The sequence below is a fragment of the Poeciliopsis prolifica genome, unplaced genomic scaffold, assembly GCF_027474105.1.
Source record: "Poeciliopsis prolifica strain line A6 unplaced genomic scaffold, Auburn_PproV2 SCAFFOLD205, whole genome shotgun sequence".
NCBI lineage: Eukaryota > Metazoa > Chordata > Actinopteri > Cyprinodontiformes > Poeciliidae > Poeciliopsis > Poeciliopsis prolifica.
Window position 1 is genome coordinate 115,001 of NW_026562580.1, and position 24,082 is coordinate 139,082.

At 44.6% G+C, this 24,082-nt stretch overlaps 1 protein-coding gene across 1 annotated transcript in view; it reads left to right on the forward strand.

The window, feature by feature from the left end:
- LOC129356881 (zinc finger protein GLI2-like) overlaps positions 1–24,082 on the forward strand; it is a 58,063-nt gene that overhangs the window by 1,628 nt on the left and 32,353 nt on the right. Inside the window, 1 exon segment of the mRNA XM_055026418.1 lies at positions 17,536–17,640. Within this exon segment, the coding sequence (XP_054882393.1) occupies positions 17,550–17,640 (91 nt within the window). The 5' untranslated portion in view covers positions 17,536–17,549.

Below are 24,082 nucleotides of genomic sequence, written 5' to 3' on the forward strand. Positions count from 1 at the left end.
TAGAGGCAATAATTTTCTGCTCCACAATTAGAAAACACTTTGATGTTTCACATGTTGCTCATGTTGTTTGTTGTCAATACAATAAACAGTTTTAGGTTAAGGTTAGGGTTAGGGTTAGGTGACTCCAGTGACTCTGGGGGCGGAGTCAGTGAATTTACTCCTGCAGCGCTGCAGCCGCTGTAGGAATTCAGAGTTAAGAAGTCAAGAATTATTGATTTAACACTGGATTTTAACTCCTAACAATTTACACCTCGGCATTCCATAACAGGATGTGAGTATTGGAGTAAAATGAAACTAAATCTAACAGCAGAATATTGAACCCTGTGGAATCCGCTGCAGTTTTTCCAGCCTGGTCCTCCAGACTCGCCTCCCAGCTGCTGGTCCTGATTCAGCTGAACCATGCAGGACTGGGCGAAAGATGTTCATGTGAAAAAGAATCAATATATTGCCTTTAAAATATAATTGCATTTTAGTTTGATAGTCCACTTCCATTTATCAGCAAGATAATTTGCCAATAACTGCTAAATATTTCGTAAATAAGCTAAATATTTTGCTCCAAATGAAATACTGAATTTGTTAACTACATATTTAGGATGCTTGCTAAATATTTAGCTGGGCCTGACCTACCAACTAATACATATATTCAGGCTAATTTATAAAACTATTGAGCTTCTGAATAAAATATTTACTTGAAACTGTGACATTAATAAATGTGACGAATGTGTTGAAGAAATGAGTCCTGTTCATTTTTTTAGCTGTAGCATTAGTGGTAGCATTAGCTGTAGCATTAGCTGTAGCATTAGCTGTAGAATTAGTTGTAGCATTAGCTGTAGCATTAGCTGTAGAATTAGTTGTAGCATTAGCTGTAGAATTAGTTGTAGCCTTAGCTGTAGCATTAGTTGTAGCATTAGCTGTAGCATTAGCTGTAGAATTAGTTGTAGCATTAGCTGTAGCATTAGCTGTAGCATTAGCTGCCAGGTTTCTGCTCTGTCTGCATGCAGCCTCTATGTTGCTGTGAAGTCAAAACCAGTGACTGTTGCCCCCTGCTGGTGGAGGGAATACTGGGTTTCTTTGGGAGTCTTTGAACTAGTGAGAATAATAATAAACTAGATAGGATCAAATGAAATATGTGGATGATTGAATTGAAATGATTTTTGGATTGGACTTCTGCCCTAAAGAAGCGGAGCGAGGGTCCGCTTGATTGATCTGGAGCAGATAGAGGCTGACGTATATCGGGGGGTGTAAATACCGATGCAGTCTAGCGTACAGAGACGGGGGACCGCCTGAGAAGGGGGAGCAGAGCCAACTCCTCCTCCTCATGGTGAGTCAGCTCTGATGCAGATCAGAACCAGAACCAGGTCCTGCTTTAACCCCATGGAGGACTGATGAAGGAGGACCTGAGTGGGGTGAGGGGTTGGAAGGGTGAAAGACGAAGACGCTCGCTCTTGTCAGCTGCTGTGAGCAGAGAAAACAGGATAACATGGACCTGCAATGAAACTGCTTCCTGTTTCTGGGGCTGCAGAGCCTGGTTGGGTGTGATATGAGCAGATCCAGGACAATAAAGACAGAAGATACAACAGATTCAGACTCAGTCAGTGTCTTTTCCTCTGCTGCTTGGTAGAAAGTCACCTGGACCGACTGAGTCACTCGTCACACTTGCTGGGTGAACTGCGAGAAATTTGATGCCAAAGAAGTTCTAACAGACATTCTTTTGCGGTTCTCTGTGAGCAGAACTGTCCGATCTGGATCCCTGGTGAATAAATCTAAAGACTCAGGTGAAAATGAAACGTTTCTTTTCTCTTTTGCTCTAAAACTTGTCTACTGTCTGTCAACGAGCTGGTAGAGACTGAAACTGACCCTCACTGTCTCCCAGTTCCTCCCATGATGACAACAAGATGCTCACAGTCTGCTGACTCATCAGAAAACTTCCCCTAAAGTTTCTTTAGGAACCTCATCGTTGTCCGTCTGCTGACAAAGGAACAATGGCCGCCGCAGAGCAGAGCTTCAGAGGGAAAGTTGTGCTAAGGTCGCGGGGTCACCTCAGGGGGCAGGGGGCCTGATTTCATTATCTGAACTCCAGATAAAAACTCTCATGACAAAAGGAAGTCCCCAGATTGACTTCTTCACCTTTTAGGCCACATTTGATTTCTAGGGGAGACATTGGTTGGTGTTAGCAAGTAAACACAATTAAACTGATCAAAATGAAATTGACTTTAGACATTTAAGTGAAGAGATTTTACAAAAAAAATGTTTATTTCATGAGAAACTTTAGATTCTTCTGCTTTTTGAAGAATGAGAGGAAGACCAGTTTCACCATCGATCAGATAGCTATTCCTGCAATTCTTAAGCTTATCGCATGAAAATGTATGAAGTTTTTTATATTGTTGGAAGGGTGAATAATTTGTGACAACAGAGTGTGCCAAACTTAAATAAAGTCTGAAAATTTTATAAAGTGGTTTGCATGATGTGCAGATGATTCTCAGAACATTAAAAATAGATTTTTCTATTGTCAAGTTTGTCAGCAACCAGGAAATTCAGAGGATTTAAATGATGGAAACATTTCAGAGCAGCAGAACAGAGAGAAACAGAAAACAGCAGCTTAACCGGAGTTCTACATCACCCAGCTCTGTTACTGGGTGGTGTCGAACCGGGTGGTGTAGAACGGGTGGTGTAGAACCGGGGTGGTGTAGAGCCGGGTGATGTAGAACCGGGTGGTGTAGAGCCGGGTGATGTAGAAGGGTGGTGTAGAACCGGGTGGTGTAGAGCTGGGTGGTGTAGAACCGGGTGGTGTAGAACCGGGTGGTGTAGACCGGGTGATGTAGAACCGGGTGGTGTGTAGAACCGGGTGGTATAGAACCGGGGGTGGTGTAGAACCGGGTGGTATAGAACCGGGTGGTATAGAACCGGGTGGTGTAGAACCGGGTGGTGTAGAACCGGGTGGTATAGAACGGGTGGTGTAGAACCGGGTGGTATAGAACCGGGTGGTGTAGAGCCGGGTGATGTAGAGCCAGGTGGTGTAGAACCGGGTGGTGTAGAACGGGTGGTGTAGAGCCGGGTGGTGTAGAGCCGGGTGATGTAGAGCCAGGTGGTGTAGAACCGGGTGGTGTAGAACCGGGTGGTGTAGAGCCGGGGATTGTAGAGCCGGGTGGTGTAGAACAAGGTGGTGTAGAACCGGCGGTGTCTCTATCCTCCTGGTTCTAGTCAGAACTCCAGCAGTAGCGTTCTGGTCCGTTGGTTTGTCAGGGTTAACATCAAAAAGGTTCAAATGCAGTGAAAATGCATCTCATCTCTCAGTCTAGAACAGTTTTTTTTTTAGGGCTCGTGACTTGGAAGCTATTGAAGAAAAGATATGTACTGTTTAAGATTACAATTATTAAAAATATTGAGTATGACTACAAATTCACTAGAGAACAATGCGTCTCTTGTAACAGCATGAATTTTGTGTCAGTTGGCCACAAGGCAAGAAATCTATTTTTATTTGTTTCTTAGTGTTTGGTTGTGAAATTTGTTGACTGTCCCTAAGAGAACCTCCAGCGTAGAAGAGGGAGCGGTGGAGAATGGCTGGACGAAATTAGCGTTCATAAATTGGATCAACCTCGAGCTAGGCGCCGCTCGCTCTGCGGATATCAGAATATTCAACATCCAACTGGAAAACAACTTTGCTGCGGTTGTTTTAACAGCACAAACGGAGCACTAACGAAGTAACTCTGGTTTGTTTTGGAGCAAAATGGAGGGATGATATCATCTGCCAAAATGATAACTTTTAATATCTCCAAAATGAACGCTGCACAAACGAAAATTTTAACGGCACACACCTGCACAAACGGAGGGTTAGGGAAAACTCCGAATATTTGCTGGATTTTTTGACGTGGGCGGGGCGTCAGCTTCACTCAGGACGTTTCTCTGATCTGAGGCTTTAGAAATGTTCTGCAGCTGGTGGAAGGCCCACTTTGGAACCGGCTTTATGTGGCTCTGGAGGGTCAGGCAGAGGTCAGCCTGATCTCTGGTCTCCAGGTGGAAGAATTGAAGATGACTCTGGATCTATAGCTCTAGATCTATAAGTCTAGATTGTTCTGTAATTTCAGTTTGTGTTCAGCTGCAGAAGGTTTTGGCTCATTTCTCAGTGATGGACGGTTCTCTCGTTGGGTTGAACGGAGGACGCCAGAGGAACTTTTCTGAGTTTGTTGCTGCAGAGATGCATCTTGCAGAAACTGCATAGATGTACATCGAGCAGAATATGAGCTGCCGGACTGTGTGTTGGGAAGACAAGGCCTGTCCTGTAGCTGCTAGGTGGGCGGGGCTCCTGGCTCTGACGTCTGGTTGGACGGGACTCATCAGAGCTGAAGGGAGCTGAGTTGCTGCCAGGCGACACAATTTATAGTGTCATCATATTTAACGTGTCAAGTAACTAAATGCTCACGACTTATAATGGCAAAGTTTTGCACAGACTCCTCCAACAAGGGACACCACCATAAACTAGAGGGCCTCTGTGATTGAAGCGAGAGACAGAATGCAGCATGTGGTTGTCTTTAACTGACCCCCTCTTCCGGCACGGGCCAGAACCGGCTCGTTAGGGTCACTGGTTCTGGACCCGTGTGGGCTCAGCCATCCATGAGGACAGGTGGTCCCAGTAAAACCTGGGGAAGTCCACAGAAAACCAGTGTGTAACCGATGGGAAGGGAACCTCCACATGGCTGGGTGAACATCCGATCCAAACCATCAGGATCAGAATCATCAGAGTGGATCTGCGTAGCATTAATAAGATTCTCTGTGACGGTGTTCAGGATCTCAGTTTGTTCACTTTCATTCATTCAAAGTTTGGTTTCCAGATGTTTCTGGGTTCCACTGGTTGCACCAGAACCTTATGCAATCAGAACTACGGTTCCTGACTTCATTTTCATCAGTGGCTTCCCTGACTCTAGCATTCTCCCATTAAAACCATCTGGGTCACTGAGCTGCTGGACCCACCAGTGGGTGGCAGCGTTGCTATGTCTGAGCTAAGCTAGCAGGTTTCGTTCATTAACTGTTTTAGCCAAAAAACGTTGCATGTTTTGCAGAACTGAGGAAGTTATTTTGAATTTAGCAGTTTTCATCAATAATTTCTAATGCCATACTTCACAATGAAACACGGTGCAGAACCATGCAGCCAGTGCCATGCTTCACAGTTGGTACAATTCAAGTTGGTCAACTGATCTTTCAAATGTTATCTGAAGGCCTTTACAGGAGAAACACGTCCAGTTTTTACAAGATGCTTCAGTCAATTGAGGCTCATTCATTCCAGAAGAATCTGAGTTATGAAATAGTTCAAGTTCAGTTTCTCATAAACTAGTAAAAACTGAGGAACATTTTGACATCTGTCGATTTGTAGCTTTGGAGCGATTAGCTCAGAAGGGGAACCAGTCAGGGTAGAGGAAGAACTGTCTGAGGAGCTGAGGGTCGGGTTGAACTCAGAACTTCAGAACCTCAAAAACCCAGAGAGCCACCTGGATAGAAAGTGGGGTTTGGGTTTCTGTCAACACTGAGACAGCTGACCTCCAGCTGAAACTGGAATATGTCCTCAGCTTCTTCTGCCTCTCCCTCCATCACAACCTTCCTCATCTTCCTCCTCTTCTTTCTGACCGATGACTTCGTCCAAATCTCGTCCTTCCTTTGTCAGAAACGTAACACGGTGATGCTCTCTGGCTTAATGTGCTAAATACTAGCTAACTGACAGTAATCGGATTACTGATTATTCCTTGAAAGAGTCATTTAGTTTGGGGTTAGTAACCCTATTACTGATTACTTGGTTTGGAAAGTAACTGAGTTCCATTAAAATAACATTTTTTAGTTACTTTCAGCAGCTGCTGACAACAACGCTTTGTTACTGTGAAAATCACATCGATCTTTGCCAAAACTTAATTGTAAATTATTGCATAAAAGTAACACCAACAATGTCTCCACCGATCAGGTTGAACTGAAGGGGAGATTGTTTAATGGTTACAACAGTGCAAAAAAAATAAAATAATAATAACTAGTCATTTTTGCCTGTTTTTTCCTAACCCTGTCTGGGGAACTTTAAGTAGGCCCCCCTCCATGCCCCAGCCTCCAGGTTCTGGGTTACGGCCCTGTCTGCGGTTTGGAGGACCAGAGGTCAGAGGTCAACTGGCATTCACACCTCACTAACCGGACCTGACTTTGTCTAGACAGATGGACTGGAGTTTGCACTCCAAAAAAACAAAAACAATGAGCCTGGAAGAAGTGCACCAGTGATTTATTCTCCAAAACATGAAAAATCAAAGTCCTGTTTTATGAATTTTTTAACGATCACAGGAGATCCCTCATCAAACTGGAGGAAAAGCAAATCAACAGACTGCGTGTATTCTAAGCACTCGTCCAAGACAAGTGCATCAGTAAGGAAGACAGAAAAAATGTCAAACAAAGCCATATTGTGACTTTATTGGTTGTTTTGTTCGCCTGCATGACTGGCTGTCAGAAACCGAGTGCAGGCGGCGTGGGGGCAGCAGACCTCACTTATCCGTCCCCTCAGAGTCTGCCAAGTGAGCAGAGTGAGCAGCAGCAGTTGGTGAGCCGCTCAACAACCCAATGTGTGTCTGTGTGCATGTGCTGGCAAGGAAGGCAGCCGGCCGACCAGCATACGGATCGCATCCAGCGAAAGATAGGAAGGAAGAAAGTGGGACAAGCAAAGCCTGGAAATCTTCAAAACGAGAGGGCCTCTTTTCATGTGTTTGCATTCCTTTCAGTGTTGGTGAAAGAGGAGCTGCTGGGCGCTGATGGAGGAGAGGAACACTTGAAACTGAACGAGGTGCTAAGAAAAACACACACCGGGTCTCATAACAAAAGTCCTGCTAGTGTGAGACAAGAGAGGGCAGAAAGTAGATGAAGCTGAAGAGAGGAAGAGGCTTTATCTGGAAAAGTCAAATAGTCCAAAGAAGAAAGAGAAGACCTGACCCAGTTACTGAATGAAAAGCTTCATTAACCTCTGAGACCAGCTGGCATCACCTGCAGGATTCACCCTGTCACCAGCAAGTTTAGTGGATTCTGTCTCTGTCCTGATTGGTTGATTTTCACAAGTACAGATCAAGAGTCAGAGGCTCTTCCTATGTTTCTTCCTTTATTGAGACCTTTTCAGATATATTTTCATTTAGACGCACCAGCTGCACAGTTTGTCCTGGTCAGTGAACGGCTGATCTAAACAGCAGTAAAACAGAAAACTATGATTATTGCTGCCCGTCAGTTACATCAACCTTCTGCCCTTTAGTGAAATCAAAGGTAAAAAATCCAGACATCACATTTGATTCATCATCAGGCTTCTGGTTCTGCTCTGCATCCCCTGAACCAGGATGCAGGTTTATTCGTATATTGTTCACAATATAGAGCACTTGTAAGACAGTTAATAATGAAGTTCTGAATGTAGAACTTCATTATTAGTTTTGTACTAAGAGCTGCAGGAAAACAAGTCCCAACCTTGAACATGTAACCAAATAACTTCATTCAGTGGAAGTTCACAAGCATTTAGAAAAAACATAGCAATATACAGCATATCATAAAAGTGAGTACACTTCACAGTCTGCAGATATTTAAGTTATCTTTTCATGGCACAACACTGACAGAAAGACACTTTGAAACAATGAAAAGTTGTCTGTGTGCAGCTATATTGCAGCATACATTTATTCATTCCTCAAAATAAACTCTATATACACCCATGAATGGCTAAACCACCAGAAACAAAAGTGAGTACACCCATGAGTGAAAGTTCCTTAATGGTCAATATTGCTTGGCCACCATTATTCACCAAAACTACCCAAACACTCCTGGGCCTGGAGTCACCGGAGCTTCAACGGGTTGCCACTGAATGGTTTTCCTCTGTTTTCCCAAAGATGTTCTATTGGGTTTAGGTCTGCAGACATTTGCTCAGTCCGTCACCTTTACCCTCAGTCTCTTCACTAGAGCAGTGGTCGTCTCAGAAGCGCGTTTGGCGTCGTTATCATGCTGGAACGTTGCCCTGTCATCCAGTTTCCAGAGGGTCAGGCTCTGCTTCTGTAGTTCATGGTACAGATTGGAGGTCATGACATGTAACTCTCCATCAACTGCTGCAGTTCTGCAGCCCCAGATCATGACATTCCCACCACCGTGCTGCATCTCTGTAGGCATCACACACTTATCTTTGTTCTCCTCACCTGCCAGCTGCCACACAAGCTGGAGACCCTCTGAACCAAACTAATAGATCTTGGTCTCTTCAGACCACCGGACCTGCTGCCAGTCATCCATATCCTTTGCTGACATCTGACAGCAACCGCTTGCAGGCTTTCCTGTGTGCAGACTTCAGGAGAGGCTTCCTTTTGGGGTGACAGCCATCAGACCAATCTGATGACATGTGCACCGTATGGTCTGAGCACTGACCATACGGCTGACCCCTGACCTCTTCAATCTCTGCAGCAAAGCTGACAGAACTCCTGTATCTATCTTTCAAAGACAGCATCTGCATGTGACGCTGCACTGAGCTTCTTTGGATGACCAACGTGACCAAAAATGCTGGATGAACTTGGCCACTGTGCTGCAGCTCAGTTTCGGGGTGTTAGCAATCCTCCTGCAGCCTTGGTCATCTTCATGACAATAAAAGTCAACAATTTGACTTTTAAGATCCTCAGAGAGTTCTTCGCCATGAGGTGCCATGTTGGACCTTCAGTGACCAGATCAAAAATTTGATTGATTGACTTGTCAGCTTGTAACTACATATTCTGCTGCTCCGGGTCTTTGTTCTCAGACTCTGAATCTCCTGGTTGTTTCCACCATGAACAATCCACAGAAATCAGATGGACAACTGGTGGAGCAACGAGTAGAAGACCAGCAAATACTGAGAGGACAGCAAGCTAAGCTTTTTTGGACCCTTATTTTTTACACATCTTCCAAATTTAAAAATTATGGATCGGTCAGCTGCTCTCTCAATGCAATTGATCAAATTTTCCCGAGGAGAAGATTGGGCAGAGGAGAGCCCTCCTGTCCCGCGGGGACACATCTGGTGGAATACATACTGGATTTATTTGGATTCATGGTAATAGGATTTTTGTTTGGAGTTGGCAGATACCTGGCATATTGACAAAAACTCAGACTGACATTGTGGGGCTGAGGTGTTGAACTCTTGCTGAGCCTCGCAGTCCAGCTTAGGACCCAAAAGTCACTAGAAGGATGGAATCAACCTTGGAGAAGTTGCGAGTTTCGGTTCAGTGGAACGGCCACACTTAATTGAATGATTGGATGAATTGAGTTGTATCAGTCGGACTTTAGGTGAGACTGAAATTTAAAATCTACCCAATCTAAAACACTCTGTAACTGAACTGGCTTTCCTCTCTGAGCTTTGGAAGGGCTGCATATTTCAAATCTCCTGGAGACATGTGAAATAACACTCCTTCCCTCACTCCTTCCTGTTATCCAGGTGACTGTGAGCTGGATAACAGGAAGGACTTGCTCCTAGATAACACCATCATATCAGAATAGTACAGGGAGACTGAGCTACATGAATCATGGCCATGTAAACACAAACACTCATAATGTCACCGCCTTTCACTCATGTCTTTGTTTTGTCTGAATGTTGCTATGTTCTTACTTTCCTAGTGTGTCCTTTCCTCTTTTTATGATATCAACTGGAAAATGCTCACTATTATCCCAGAAAAGAAATTAGAATAAACTTAGAATATAGAGACTCACTATTTAGACCAATCTTATACTTTTTAAATTATTATGCAGAGAGACTCCTATTCTTTCAACCCAGAAAAGGAATTAGAACAAACTTTGAATCCAAAATAACTACGTCCTAAACATTTAGTTTTTATTTTAATCCTTCGATGTCGGCTCTTCCTCTCATTGTGAAGCAGAATTCACCAAGCGTTGGATTGTTCACCCATTTATAGGGAACGTGAGCTGGGTTTAGACCGTGGTGAGACAGGTTAGCTTTACCCGACTGATAATATGTTGTTGCAATAGTAATCCTGTTCATTTAGTATTACTCTGCTAATCCTGCTAAATGTTTTGCAGAGCAGAAATTGTGGAGTACTTACTCACTACTTTTACAAATTTAGAACAAACTTATCTAGCAGCCCAGATGAGTATCTAGTTTCTATACTTTCGATCAACATTATTAGATCATTTTTCTTCTTTTGCTCTTTCTTTTGGTTTGTATTTTGTTTGTTTTTCCTTCTCATTAATGTAAAACACTTTGAACTGCCTTGTTGCTGAAAATGTGCTGGAGAAATAAAATCACCTTACCTTACGTACCTTACCTAAGCTAGCTGGCCGCGGAGGTAGCGCCGTTAGCTTGAGTCCAGATTCAGGATCCGCGTCCTTCGAAGGCTGAGTCCATCACAGCCAAGCAGCGAAAGCTGTTCCTCCTACTCTGCCCACCATTTCCCAAGATGCATTGCTGGTCGAAGAGGAAATATTTGTTCTTGTAACAATGGTGGATGAAGCGAGAAATGGAGAGCATTTTTAAACGAATTTTCAATTTGAAATTGAAAGTTAGACTTTGCTAGGTGACGGCACATGTTTCATTGCATCATTCTGGATCCTCGGTTCCTCCCCCTGCTGCTGACCTGACAGGTGGAGCTCAGTTCATGATCAATGCTGAGGGTTGAAAGCCGGCAACCTTTCACCTCTAGACCAAGTGGGCTGACTGTGGAGGAAGAACCAAATTAAATAAACCTGGAAGAATTGAAAATGTTTGATCGAGATTTAAATAGTGAAAACTTTGACATTTAGCAGCATACCTTCTGGCTCCTGAGTCGTCGTTCTACAGTCGGAACACCGACTGTAGAACACCATGAACCTTGTTGTGTCTCAGAGAAACAGGCCCGATCCGGCTGTCTGCGGCCTGCGGTCATGTGACTGTGGGTGGGATCAAGAGGCGCTCATCCCGTTGGGCCACCCTGCCGACCAGCAAACACAAGAAGGAGCGCACCCTTGTTGTTGGGTCACCTTTGGCCGACGCCATCTGTCTGTTCGCTTTCTGACAGCTGGACCCGCCCATCAGAGTCCCTGTCCTCGCGTCCGGTCTGCAGGGACACCAAATTAAGGGCGGGTGAACTTCAGAACATTTTTCTAAGCTAATTTAAGGTCTACTTTCCAGTTTCCCTGAATTTAACAAAAAAACAATCCAATTCCTTCTGGTGATGACCCACAAAGCTTCATCAGAACCTGGCCCCTGTTTCAGAGACCCAACCGGACAGCAGCACATGTAGCAGCGTGCAGGGAACTGCCAGATGTTCCTGAGACCCCAAGGGTGCGCTCTGATAGCCGGGCTGAGGACTCACCTTCACCCAGACGAGGCGGCTTGCTGCTGGATGCTCCAGGCAGGAGGGAAAAGAAAAGCTGCTGGTCGCCCACCTCTAATCGCTTACCCTGGCACCCTGACAGGTGACCGGCGCCGCAACGGTAGACACGGCTCTCGCTGGAGGACGACATGTTGGAAATCCACAGGAAGCCAAAGCAGCTCTTCACATATTTAGGCTCGGCAGATCACTGAGCGATCAACTGCTGAAGGATCAACTCAGGATGCTGATCTGGACTTTCAGCAACAATTCAATTCAGCTGAAAATGCCTCAAACAGACTTATGACACAACTGACACGTTCTACTGTGTCTTCTAACACATCACATCTTCAAGTCTTCATAGTGAGCCAAACTATTTTATTTCTGAAAAAAAATCAAAACAATCCAGCCGAGTCCAGACCTTCCAGGACTCGGACGGGTCAGAGGAAGTCGAGTCAACTTTATTTGGGTGGAAACTTTCAGCAATAAGGTGGATTAAAGACAGTCACAAATGATGAAACAAGCTATAAATTACATTTCGACAAATATCATCAAAATCATCAATACGCATCAAAAAGGTTGAGCAACGTTCCACTTCTTACTAATAAACTCCAACCAGCTGGTTTAGCCTGAAAAGTTGGCACCTGTCTGGAAGTTTGTTCCAGATTTTGTTGCATAGAAGTTGAATACTGCTTCTCCTCGTTTGGTTCTGGTTCTGATGCAGAGCAGAACCAGAAGGTGTGGAAGGTTGATACAGCAGCAGATCTTTAATGTCTTGTGTTGCTGAGCCGTTCAATGATTTATAAACTAATAGTTTTTAAAGTCTCTGAGGTGCAGGAAGCCAGTGAGGACTGTAGAACCGGGTCCATGTGCTCCATCCTCCTGGTTCTGGTCAGGATTGATTTGTTGGACACATCTGTGGAGCCACTGCTGCAGGAATCAATGTCACTGAAGATAAACCAGTTTCTAGATGATAAACCGGTCCTCTAGATGCTCTTCAGGTGACAGAAGGCCGACTTTGTGACCGTCTTAATGTTGCTCTGAAGGGTCAGGTCTACGTCATAATGTGGAGCTGTGTATCATCTGGAACCAGTTGAGTTCTGGACTAGAGAGTCTGACCCAGTTTTTCCAGTTGGTTCAGTAACACGTAATGAGCAACATTAAAGTCCAACAGAACCAGAACCAGCACTGTGGTTCTTCCATCATCCGTGTTTATCTGGATGTCATTAAACTCTTGGACTAGGCCGGTATCAGTGCTGCAGTAACCATGGGAACTGGACTGAAAGCAGCTGTTTGACAGATTTTCCAGTGACATTGTTGACGACCGGAGGTTGGAGATGAGCTGAGATTCATCCAGACTGATTCTACCAGTTTTGATGCCAGTTTGATACCTGCTGTGCCCAACCCCTCATGAGCATGGTTGGGGTTGGGGTTGGGATGGGGTTTGGGTTGGGTTTTGGGGTTGGGGGTTGAGGTTCGGGTTGGGGTTTGGAACAAAGGAATGAGCCTGTCCTCCACTGAAGACAGGGGTGCACGCTCCTTCCTTCCCCACGTCCCACTAAATCGTGGTTCGGCAGGTGGACGCTCCCTGCGTCTCCTCCCGTACCGGACCACCTGCCAGTCATCCCCTGGTCACATGATTTGTGTTTTATGTTTTTATCTTTTTAAAGACCGTAGCCCACTAGGCTTTATTACTTAAACAATAAAATATGAAATATATGTATTATGTTTTTATATAATATGTTTATGTATTATTATTACTATCTACTAGGTTGTTATTTTGTTTTTGAAAGATTTTGTCTTTTTTAAATTTTTTTAGTGATTTATTTGTTTTATGAATTTTTTTATTCTTTTTATATTTTTTTAGAAGGATAAAATAAAAATAAAAAAATGAAATAAGAAAAGAAAATGAATCCAAAAAATAATTGTTAGAAAAAAAATTTTTTGTTTGTATTTTTTTAATTTGATGAACTAACGTGTGCCAAAAGCGACGTTTCGACCTCAGTAGGTCTTCTTCAGGCAAGGCACACTAAATAAGGCTCGGTCCAAATGTTGTGGCTCCTGTGGCTACTCAGCAATGAGTGGAGCAATGAGCACTGCTCTCCTATATATAATCTCCTCCTCCTGGAGGCTCCTCCCCCTACGTTGGTCTTCGTTGTCTTTCCTTTTTCTGTTTCTCTCTTATAAATTTCCATTTTTAAACTGTTTTTAGTGTAAATCAATCAATCAATCAATCAAATTTTATTTGTATAGCACATTTCAGCTACAAGGCATTTCAAAGTGCTTTACATCATAAACACAAAACACAAAAGCATGCAACATAGAATAAAATACCAATTAAGATTTTAACTCAACCAAAAAGATGAATTTAAATGATTTCCTATATTTAAAAAAAATAAGAAATAATGAAAAAAGTAAACAAAGAAATAAGAAAATGAGAAAAAGAAGTTAGAGAAAAAGAATGGAAAAAGAGGTTGGGGTTAGAAAAGAGTTTAGGGGTTAAAGGTCAAAGGGTCAAGGGGTTAGGTTTAGGGAAAGGTCAAGGGGTTAGGATGAGGGAAAAGACAAAGGTTAAAGTTCAAGTAAAGATGGAAAAAGAGGTTAGGTTTGGGGAAAGGTAAAAGGTTAAAGTTAAGATAAAGGTGGAAAAAAGAAAAAAGAGAGAAGAGAGAGGTGTGGTTAGGTTTAGGGAAAGGTTAAGGGGTTAGGATCAGGAGAAGGTCAAAGGTTAAAGTTAAGGTAAAGTGGAAAAAAGAGGTTAGGTTTAGGAAAATATAAAGGTTAAAGGGTTAGGATTAGGAAAAGGTCAAAGGTTAAGATTAGGAAAAGAGAAAGGTAGGGGTTAAAAAATAAGAAATTTTAGAAAATTTTGGTGTTAACCTCCAATTATTTACATTTTTTTATTTTTTGTTTAATCCATATGGACTCTTTGTGTTTAATTTATAAATCCATCTCCTTTCCCATTTTTTTTTCCATGTCTGTCCATAATATATTACTCTGAAGTCCTGAAATTGTTAAAGAGTTCCAACTATGATTAATAAAATGTTGAACCAATTCCGTCTCTGTCTCTTTTTTTCTCATAATGTTATATTTATGTTGCCAAATCTGTGTTGCCAAAGTATTTTTTGTTTCACCAACATATTGTTTTCCACATTTTGAGCAAATAATAATGTATATGCAATTTCTTGATTGGGGATCAAAACTTTGATTTACTCTAAATATTTCCCCATTTGTTTGATTTTTTACAAAATTTGTATTTTTAAATATGTTTTGTAATAATTTTCTCTTTTTTTCATGAATTTCTTGAAGCTTTGCTCTTACTAAAATGTCTTTTAAATTCCTACTTCTTCTATATGCAGAAATAACATTAAAGTTTTTTAATAATTCTCGTCCTTCAATGAGTTGTCTGTAATTAATTTTCAGAATGTAATTTATCTGTTTAGTTGTTGTTGCATATTGTGTTATAATTGGAATGGGTTGGGGGTTGGGGTTGGGGGTTGGGGGTTGGGGGTTGGGGGTTGGGGGTTGGGGTTGGGGTTGGGGTTGGGTTGGGGTTGGGGGTTGGGGGTTGGGGTTGGGGGTTGGGGGTTGGGGTTGGGGGTTGGGGTTGGGGTTGGGGTTGGGGGTTGGGGTTGGGGTTTGGGGTTGGGGGTTGGGGTTGGGGGTTGGGGTTGGGGTTGGGGTCTGTTGAGATCAGATTACTGAAGGCTGGAGTTTCTGAAAGAAAGCTGTGGGTCAGGAAGAGATTAATTGAATCATAATTTCTTCTAGACTTTTATAATTAAGTAGTTGAAATTGGACAATATTTTGTTTGGCTGTAGCTTTGCTACTGGATTTAGTGTGGATGTGCAGATTAATCTTCTGATTTTTAGATTTTTCTCTATAAATTTCTCGGTAAATCCATTGCTGGTCGTGTTTCAGGCTGGACGGTTTGTGATTCTGTCACTGCTGCAAATAAAGTTCCATCATTTTTGTGTTTCTGTTTCTTCCTGTAAAGAAAGTTTCCTGTGTTTAGTGTCAGTTTGTCTTTCTCAGTTATCATTGGTTCAATGGAATCAATGATCTTAGAATAGAAATTATTATCTAGATTAGTGGAGCCCAGTGGGCCCCTGAGGGCCCATCCTAGTTTAACACACCTGGATCCAATGATGGATCGTTGGAGGCCGAAGGAGAACCTGGACCTGCTGAAAGGTTGTTATAGAATAAAGCATGCAGGATGCCGGGCCTTCTGGACCCACTTTGGGCACCGCTGGTCGAGATGGTCACTTTATTAGGAACATGTGGCTAGTACCAGTTAGACCCCTTGTGCCTTCAGAACTGCCTTAATCCTTGGTGACATTGATGCAGCAAGGTTCTGGAAACATTCCTCAGAGAGTCTGCTCCAGATTGACATGACAGTATCAGGCAGTTACTGCAGATTTGTTGGCTGCACATCAATGATGCCAATCTCCCGGTCCACTTCATCCCAAAGGTTTTCTATTGGATTGAGGTCTGATGACTGTGGAGGCCATTTGTGTCCAGTGAACTCATAATGAAGAAACCAGATGAGATGATTCACACTTTATGACTTGGTGTTATCCTGCTGGAAGTAGCAGTGAGAAGATGGTAGTCTGTGATCATAAAGGGATGTTCATGATCAACAACAATACTCAAGTGATGTTGACTCGATGCTCAACTGGTCCTAATGGGCCCAAAGTGTGCCAGGAAAATATCCTCCACACCAGCACCACCAGCCTGAACCGTCGGTACCAGACAGGATGGATCCACGCTTTCATGTTCTGACCCGGCCGTCCGAATGTCACAGCAGAAATCAAGACTCATCAGTGAAAATCCCAGTACATCAGATCATCTGGCACCAACAACCATGCCGCATTCAAAGTCACTTTAACCACCTTTCTTCCCCGTTCTGATGCTCAGTTTAAGATGCAGCAGATCGTCTTGGCCTTGTCGACATGCCTACATTACTGGCAGCAACTCACATTTGCCTTAATGAGCACTTGGACAGGTGTACCTAATAAAGTGGCCGGTGAGTGTTTAAAGTCCAGGTGAAGAAGTGATGAAACTTTTGGCTGATGGATGAACCTGAATTGATTAAACATCAATCACATCCTGACTGATCATCAGCTCCAGAGTGAAGTTTTAGTCTGTCTTTAGGTCAATAAACATGGATGCTGAAATCTCCCACAATTATTAAACAGTCATATTCAGTGAATATTACAGATAGAAGCTCTTTAAGGTCAATTAAATAATTCCTTTGGGAGTTTCTGTCAGAGCTTGTTTATGGCCTTTGACTTCAAATCTTCCAAGAGAGTCCAATTAGGAAATCTTTCTGCACTCATGAAATATAGCGACTCTGGAGGAGCTGCAGAGATCGAAACCAGGACTGTCCTGGAGGAGGACCCGGTTTAGAGCAGACTCATGGGTTAGAATGGCCTAGTCAAAGTCCAGATCTGAATCCATCTGTGGCTCTGTGGGAAGAAAACTGCTGTTTTCCATCCAGTCTGATCTAAAAGAGAATGAACCCAGCAGAGCTGCAGAGGAGGCTCTACTGTGTTCTGACGCAGACACCATGAATAGAATTGCATGCCACACTTTTCAGATTGTTACTACTAGAAATGCTTGAAAGATTTCAGTCGTTTCCTTCCACTTCTCTGAATAAAACTGAAGTTTTGGTCAAAAATGGATCAAATGTGGCAGAGCACTCAGTCGACTTGTTGCAGCTCCAACAGACAGTCGGCCTTCATCAAACAGCGCTGACCTTTGACCCTGACCCAGGAGTAGGGAGCAAATCTCCTTTCAACCTGCTGTTGTGTTTGGTCTGCAGACGATGATTCTGTTGCTCCCACCAAGTTTTATCAACGTCAAATTTATTGATGTAGCACTTTAAAAACTGCAGCGAAGTCATAATAACATCATTTGAAAAGAAAATAGAAATATCACAAAAAATCTACATATATTGTTAAAATAGTGTGTTATAATTTGAGTTATAATAAGTATTTTTAAAAAAGTCTGACACAAGAATGTGTTGACATGTTGACCAACCTGCGATCCCATGACCCCGTGACCCTGTGACCCCGTGACCCTGTGACTCTGCGGCTTATATGTATCAAGTACTATAATCATCCTGGAATCATCACTTTGAAATGTTTGGAAGTTGATCCAGAGAGAAGAGCTTCATTTCTAGTCCACCTCATCACCTGGCCATCATCTCTACCTGTGTTCTGTTTCTCTCCAGGTGGATTCAGCAGAATGGACAAAAAGGAGGTCAAAGGTTCTGGTTCAGATGGGAGCAGCTTCTCCGAGATTCCCAAGAAACCTTTCTCCAGCGGCATGAGCAGAGGTAGACACTCAAGTTGCTCTCTAAAGTTGCTCTCTCAGGTTGCTTTCTAAAGTTGCTCTCTCAGGTTGCTTTCTAAAGTTGCTCTCTCAGGTTGCTTTCTAAAGTTGCTCTCTCAGGTTGCTTTCTAAAGTTGCTCTCTAAAGTTGCTCTCTTAGGTTGCTCTCTAAAGTTGCTTTCTAAAGTTGCTCTCTCAGGTTGTTCTCTCTCTCTCAGGTTGCTCTCTAAAGTTGCTCTCTCAGGTTGCTCTCTAAAGTTGCTTTCTAAAGTTGCTCTCTCAGGTTGTTCTCTCTCTCTCAGGTTGCTCTCTAAAGTTGCTCTCTAAAGTTGCTCTCTCAGGTTGCTCTCTAAAGTTGCTTTCTAAAGTTGCTCTCTCTCAGGTTGATCTCTCTCAGGTTGCTTTCTAAAGTTGCTCTTTTAGGTTGCTCTCTAAAGTTGCTCTCTAAAGTTGCTCTCTGGTTGTTGCTGGTTGACGTGTGCTGCAGGAACAGGAAGTGTGGTATGACGAGACGCTGCCCGGCTGATGAATCGGTTCCGACCCGAAGTCAGAGCCGACTCGTCAGAGAATGTGTGATGAGAAAAGTTGTGATGAGAAAAGTTGTGATGAGAAAAGCTGTAATGAGGGCGAAGGACGGTCGTCTCACCTCCGGGGCGTAAATGTCATGAATTAGTAAAGCTGCCCTGCCTGGCAGCGGCCGGCTGGCGAGGAGCCGGCCAGGAGCCGCAGCGAAGCAGGCGGCTGCTCTTTGAAATGCTAACAAGTTGTCGTGTCACAGTGTGGCTTTCTTTGGCTAATGATGGACTCGGCGGCCTGCATTCATTAATTGTTCAGGGATGTTTGAGGAGAAACTGGGCCGGTCCAGCAGCTGGCACCTCCTCAAAAGGAACCTCAACTTCTTCAAACAAGAGGAGAAAATATTGAGACGCATTAATTGTTGATGCTGTTATGACCACGTTGTGCCATGTAGGCTGAATTTTTATAACCTTGCTGAAGAGAAAAGCAGCTGCAGCCCATGAGGCGCAAAACCTCTCTGTGAATGACGGCGCCTCATGTTAGCATTACATCCACCAGAACCCAGAGTGGGCCCGATTGGGCCTCAGAGTCACGACTTACTAACGAGGAGCAGAGAGAGCAATCAGAACCACCAGAACCACCAGAACCATCAAACAGAACCAGAACCACCAGAACCATCAGAACCACCAGAACCACCAGAACATCAGAACCACCAGAACCACCAGAACCATCAGAACATCAGAACCATCAGAACCATCAGAACCATCAGAACATCAGAACCATCAGAACCATCAGAACCACCAGAACCACCAGAACCACCAGAACCATCAGAACCACCTGTCTGCTCTGCATCATAACCCTCCCCCAATGAGTTTTACATTCTGACCCGGATCGGCCCAGTCCAAACTGCTAATGCAAACACAAGAGTGTACATATGCAGAACTACAGAAGTGACTCCTTCTATGAGACTTTGGAACAGACAGACAGCAACACCGCTAGTCTTCAACCGGAGGCTTATTGAATGATAAATAAATATATATTTTTAAGATGATAATATCCACTGCAGTGCAGAACATTACAAAAACTCTTCACTATCGTTCACAGTACAGAATCGTTCAGAGGACTCGGATCGTTCCTGAACGTTGCATCACTTTGTTGCAGACTTTGGTCACAGTCTTGTCTGAGCCACACAGGGCCGGACTCAGGAAGGCGAGGGCCCCTGGGCCTGAGCCAGTGTGGGCCCTCTGCAGGAATCAGCTACTGTCTCCTGTTGCTCGGCCAACACAGAGCAGCTCAACTCTCTGGTCGCCGGTTTGCTACAGTCACCCCAACTTAGTGACTTTTTCACTATATTTTGCACAAACAAAACAAATCAACAAGTTTTTAAAGATTGCTGATCGGCCCGAAAACTGCAATCAGTGCATCGCTGCTTTCTTTTGGATCTGTCAGCAGAACTGTAAATTAGTGTAATCACTGCACATTTAATGGTTATTAAAGAAATACTGGAACATCTTTAATATGTCTACATCTTTGCCTAAGGAAGAAAAACCAGACAATTCATCCTCTATGTTCTTTAGAGGGAGCGGAAACACGTCATTATCAGTGAAAACAAGGATGTTAACGATAAAGTGTTGTGGTCTAGTTAAAACCTGGAGTCCTTAACAGTCAAGACTGAGACAAGAACCACAGAAACAATTTGCCAATTCCATCATGTTCCATGACTAGAAATGAAATGCCATGACTTTCCAGGTTTTCCATGACCAGTACCAACCCTGGCACTCTTTGGCCTTCCTGGCATTCCATACACCAGAGAGGGAGCATCGTAGTGACGTTTGTGTCACGCATGTATTGAACCAAACGCTCAACATCACAAATTATTGTTTGTTTCCATGGATACGCGCACTCTAATTAGCGTCACAGCACAAAGATGTCGCCGCCGAAACAGCTTTCAGCAAAACTGCATGAAAAGTGAAGGACTTAAATCAGCCAGATCCCCTGTGATGGCGCTGTGATGATGCTGTGATGGCGCTGTGATGACGCTGTGATGATGCTGTGATGATGCTGTGATGGCGCTGTGATGATGCTGTGATGACGCTGTGATGACGCTGTGATGACGCTGTGATGGCGCTGTGATGACGCTGTGATGGCGCTGTGATGGCGCTGTGATGACGCTGTGATGACGCTGTGATGATGCTGTGATGGCGCTGTGATGACGCTGTGATGATGCTGTGATGGCGCTGTGATGACGCTGTGATGATGCTGTGATGGCGCTGTGATGGCGCTGTGATGACGCTGTGATGGCGCTGTGATGGCGCTGTGATGGCGCTGTGATGATGCTGTGATGGCGCTGTGATGGCGCTGTGATGATGCTGTGATGGCGCTGTGATGGCGCTGTGATGGCGCTGTGATGGCGCTGTGATGATGCTGTGATGACGCTGTGATGACGCTGTGATGGCGCTGTGATGGCGCTGTGATGATGCTGTGATGGCGCTGTGATGGCGCTGTGATGGTGCTGTGATGGCGCTGTGATGGCGCTGTGATGGCGCTGTGATGCTGTGATGACGCTGTGATGACGCTGTGATGATGCTGTGATGACGCTGTGATGACGCTGTGATGACGCTGTGATGGCGCTGTGATGACGCTGTGATGATGCTGTGATGACGCTGTGATGACGCTGTGATGACGCTGTGATGACGCTGTGATGACGTTGTGATGACGCTGTGATGACGCTGTGATGACGCTGTGATGACGCTGTGATGGCGCTGTGATGGCGCTGTGATGATGCTGTGATGGCGCTGTGATGGCGCTGTGATGACGCTGTGATGGCGCTGTGATGGCGCTGTGATGGCGCTGTGATGACGCTGTGATGATGCTGTGATGGCGCTGTGATGACGCTGTGATGATGCTGTGATGGCGCTGTGATGGCGCTGTGATGGCGCTGTGATGACGCTGTGATGGCGCTGTGATGGCGCTGTGATGGCGCTGTGATGACGCTGTGATGGCGCTGTGATGGCGCTGTGATGGCGCTGTGATGACGCTGTGATGGCGCTGTGATGGCGCTGTGATGGCGCTGTGATGATGCTGTGATGGCGCTGTGATGGCGCTGTGATGATGCTGTGATGACGCTGTGATGACGCTGTGATGGCGCTGTGATGATGCTGTGATGGCGCTGTGATGGCGCTGTGATGGCGCTGTGATGGCGCTGTGATGATGCTGTGATGACGCTGTGATGACGCTGTGATGGCGCTGTGATGATGCTGTGATGGCGCTGTGATGGTGCTGTGATGGCGCTGTGATGGCGCTGTGATGATGCTGTGATGACGCTGTGATGATGCTGTGATGATGCTGTGATGACGCTGTGATGACGCTGTGATGACGCTGTGATGGCGCTGTGATGATGCTGTGATGACGCTGTGATGATGCTGTGATGATGCTGTGATGACGCTGTGATGAAGCCGTACATCAGCATGTGGGCGGGGCTTTCAGGCATGGAAACCATCTGACTGTTTTCATTTCCAGGCTGATGCTCTTTCTGAAATCCTTCCAGTTTTTCTGAGATCTGGAACCTCTCCCTGCATCGTTTCTGCTGGAAGGTGTTTTTGTTGCAAAGTTCCAACAAAAACATTGAGTTGAAGTGATGCTAAATGCACCTGCAGGAAGAAGAAGACAGACAGACAGACATTCTCAGACTTGCTTCATGTCAAGTTAAAGTCCAACGTTGATGCAGCGAGTGACAAAAATAGAGCAATGGAAGCTCTTTAAACCGTAAAGATCTGCTTGTTTTCTCCCTCATTTTTTATCTTTATATGTAGATTTTGGATGGAATTTCAAAATTCTGGAACATTTCTTGCTAATATTTCTGAAGTAGCGCCACAAACTCAGTGATTATGATTATCAGGAGTCACTGAAGCGAAGGTGAAGCGGTGGAGAGTCTGCTGAGTGAGACGGTGTCGCTTGGTGCTAGCGTCAACGGGCTAGCTTCAAGCTAACAGCCGTAAATTACATCTGTGAGCAAAACAAACAAAGAGTTTTGATTGGAGGCTGCGCAGTGATCCCTTAATGCAACAACATCCTGAGCAGACGCTAATCTGGGATTAAGGAGCTTGTCTGTTGTGAAAGCAGCTCAGGTTGCTCATGTCTCGGGGGACGTGCGTGGTCCTGCAGGACCAGTTCAGTGAAAACATGGAAGCGCCGATGGACAAGGGACACTGGGACCGCTTGTCCCCCATCTGTCCTTCTCTCTCCCTGCGTCCCAGCGTGCGCCTGCAGGCCGGGACGCTGCAACCCGACTCCCAGCGAGTCCTCTGGATCCTCCAGGTGTTCACATGTGGAGCCATCGGGGTCACATGACCTGCCGTGGGGTCACATGATCATAACATTTGGTGATTTGTGATGACATTGATGATGAAATTTCCACAGTTGGATTCAGGTCTGGACTTTAACTACATCATGGATCTGCTCTGACCTAAACCATCCCATAATACCTCTGGCTGCAGGTTCAAGGTGGTGTCCTGCTGAAAGGTGAACTTTGACCCCAATCTCCAGTCTGCTGCTGGATTGTCCTGATTTAGCTCCGCCCACCTCCACCAGCTTCTCTGTGGATCCAGTCTTACTGGTTGGACTGGGAAAGGTCAGCAGATTAATCATGGACTCAATGATTCTGGTTTTCCCGGTGGAACCCCCTAACCTCCACCCTGACCTTTCACCCCCATGACCCTCAGGCCCCCCAACAGTTTTGCAGGAATTGTCAAAAAAACGTTTCCATCCTGCAGCTTCAGACGTGAAAATGAAGCAATGAATTTATGTAAAGTTGTTTAGATCCAGAGGAAATACTGAAGACACGATTCAATGTGAATCATTTATATTAGAAAACTGAATGGAATCTGGTTTAGAAAAACTTTTTGCTCCCAGTTTTGCTGCATTATGATAATTCCTCTAAAATGTGTGACTTTATGAAAGGAAAGTGATGAATATCTGATCCTGAACTCTTGATATTTGCAGCTCTTCCTGGTTTCTCAGCAGCTTGTCGTTCCAGCGGCTCAGTAAAGCCTGACAGACGAGAAGCAACCGGCTTCCAGGAAATACTATTGGCCGTTACTGTCCTGCAGTCAGGAAGTCCCTGCTGCCTCCTGAACTCCCTGGGAGACGCTGCAGGGGTCAAAGGTCCTGGAAAACCTTCTGCCTTCATAAGCATGAAGCAGAAATGAACCATCTTACATCACAACTGGTCCACGAAGCGGTTCTGTGGGTCAAAGGTCCTAAAAAGTTCTGGACGATGAAGAGTTGTGGAAGGTTCCAGAGACGGCCCAGCTGCAGGTCCAAACCCAACCGGCCCGATCCTGGTTCCTATAACTTCCTGCATTTATTTATTTATTACTGCATTGTTGTATAAACGTTAGCATGCTAACCCCTCATGTTAGCATCTGACCCCTCACGTTAGCATGCTAACCCTTCACGTTAGCATGCTAACCCCTCACGTTAGCATTTAACCCCTCACATTAGCATGCTAACCCCTCACGTTAGCATCGAACCCCTCACGTTAGCATGCTAACCCCTCACGTTAGCATCTAACCCCTCACATTAGCATGCTAACCCCTTACATTAGCATCTAATCCCTCACGTTAGCTCACATTTCCCATGAGTCACTGTGAGTCTTTTAATGCAATTATTGACATAAAATATTCCCAATTTTCTCAAGTTGAATGAACTTCATACTTTGCTCATCGTGTTCGAACTTTACAGGAATAAAATGCAGCACATTCAGAAACTGAGGGCTTTGCTGTTAGCGAGTCTCACAGCCGTCGGCTGGAAGGAGAAGAAGATGACGGACATCTTGGCATTAGCATTAGCTTCTGCTCATTTTTACTTGTCAGCAGGAAACACAAGATCAACAACGTAGATAGAAAGAGAGTCCAACTGACGCATTTCAGG